The sequence below is a fragment of the Corvus brachyrhynchos genome, unplaced genomic scaffold (genome assembly GCF_000691975.1).
Source record: "Corvus brachyrhynchos isolate BGI_N302 unplaced genomic scaffold, ASM69197v1 scaffold10, whole genome shotgun sequence".
In the NCBI taxonomy this organism is placed as follows: domain Eukaryota; kingdom Metazoa; phylum Chordata; class Aves; order Passeriformes; family Corvidae; genus Corvus; species Corvus brachyrhynchos.
Window position 1 is genome coordinate 10,222,055 of NW_008236180.1, and position 1,198 is coordinate 10,223,252.

The window sequence follows — 1,198 nt, forward strand, 5'->3', positions numbered from 1 at the left end:
GGGGTGCCCTGCCCAGCCCATTGCCCACGGGCGGGCAGAGGCAGCAGGGTCCCTCCCGCTGGGCGTCTGCTGCTCCTGATGAATTCTCCAGGTCTCTGTGTCAGTGTGGGTAACAACACATTGCTCCTCGTTTAAAGCCATCAGGTAGAGGAGTTTTCATTTTAAATTACATTGGAAAATATCATAAAGGAGCTTGCATGAGTCATTGTTCCCCAGACTACAAGCTAATACTATAATTTACCAAGGATATGTAAAAACCCCTGAATACCCTTTAAAAAACCACAGCACGAAAGAAAACAGCTTGCAAGCCTGGCTTTGAAGGAAACATCCACATCCAGTCAGGGGAGGGGGATTGAGCATAGCCCATTTCCAGGCCTCCCAAGCCACACAGGTTGCTGGAGGGATTTCCAGTGCTGCCAAAAACTGTTGGGGTCCGATGCTGAGCTGGTCCCAGCCAGGTCACTTGGTCCTTTGTAGCCATCTGCCACAGCAGACTGAGGCCGTGCCCGACTTTCCCAGGTGGGACAGGGTGTGAGTGGCCTGAAGCAAGAGCAGGTCTATGCATGAGGTGTGCTGAATTGCTGCCCTGCTCTCTGACGTTCCAGTACGGGCCCAGAAGGCTGAGCACCTTTCCCTGGGGATGTGAGGAGTGCTCAGGGTCCTGCTGCACATGGCTGAGTTTGGGGGGTGTGTCAGCATCCCCCAAGTGCTGCAGGAGTCTCATGGCACCACCATCTCCATCTCCTCCTTTTCCAGCTGAGCATTGCCGTGTGCCTGGGGTTCCTGGCTGCCTGGACTCCCTACGCCGTGGTTGCGCTGTGGGCACTGCTCGGGGACGCCAGCCAGGTGCCAGCACTGGCCTTTGTGCTCTCAGCCGTCTTTGCCAAGTCCTCGACGCTCTACAACCCACTGGTGTACCTGCTCTTCAAGCCCAGCTTCCACAAGTTCCTGTCCAAGGACAGGGTGCTCCTGCAGGCCCTGCGTGCCCTCCTCTGCTGCGGCTGCTGGGGCGCTGCGCTCCAGCCCTCCCCGTCCCCGGCCTTTGGCGGCCGCCCCGGCGCTTGCAGAAGCTGCAGTGATGCTTTTGAGTGTTTCAGTAACTACCCCAGGTGCTACACACCCCGCCGGGCACCCGGCAGCTCGGCCCAGAGTGGCCCCCTGGCCGTGCTGGCCGGGGGGGGTGCCCGGGCAGCGGGGC

General features: G+C 59.2%; 1 protein-coding gene across 1 annotated transcript in view; it reads left to right on the forward strand.

Annotated features, from left to right (window-relative positions):
• The window catches only part of LOC103618224 (opsin-5-like), a 15,260-nt gene that overhangs the window by 12,558 nt on the left and 1,504 nt on the right, over positions 1–1,198 (forward strand). The window contains exons 7-8 of the mRNA XM_017736008.1: positions 138–144; positions 680–1,196. Coding sequence (XP_017591497.1) covers positions 138–144; positions 680–1,196 — 524 coding nt within the window. The remainder of the gene's footprint in view (positions 1–137; positions 145–679; positions 1,197–1,198) is intronic.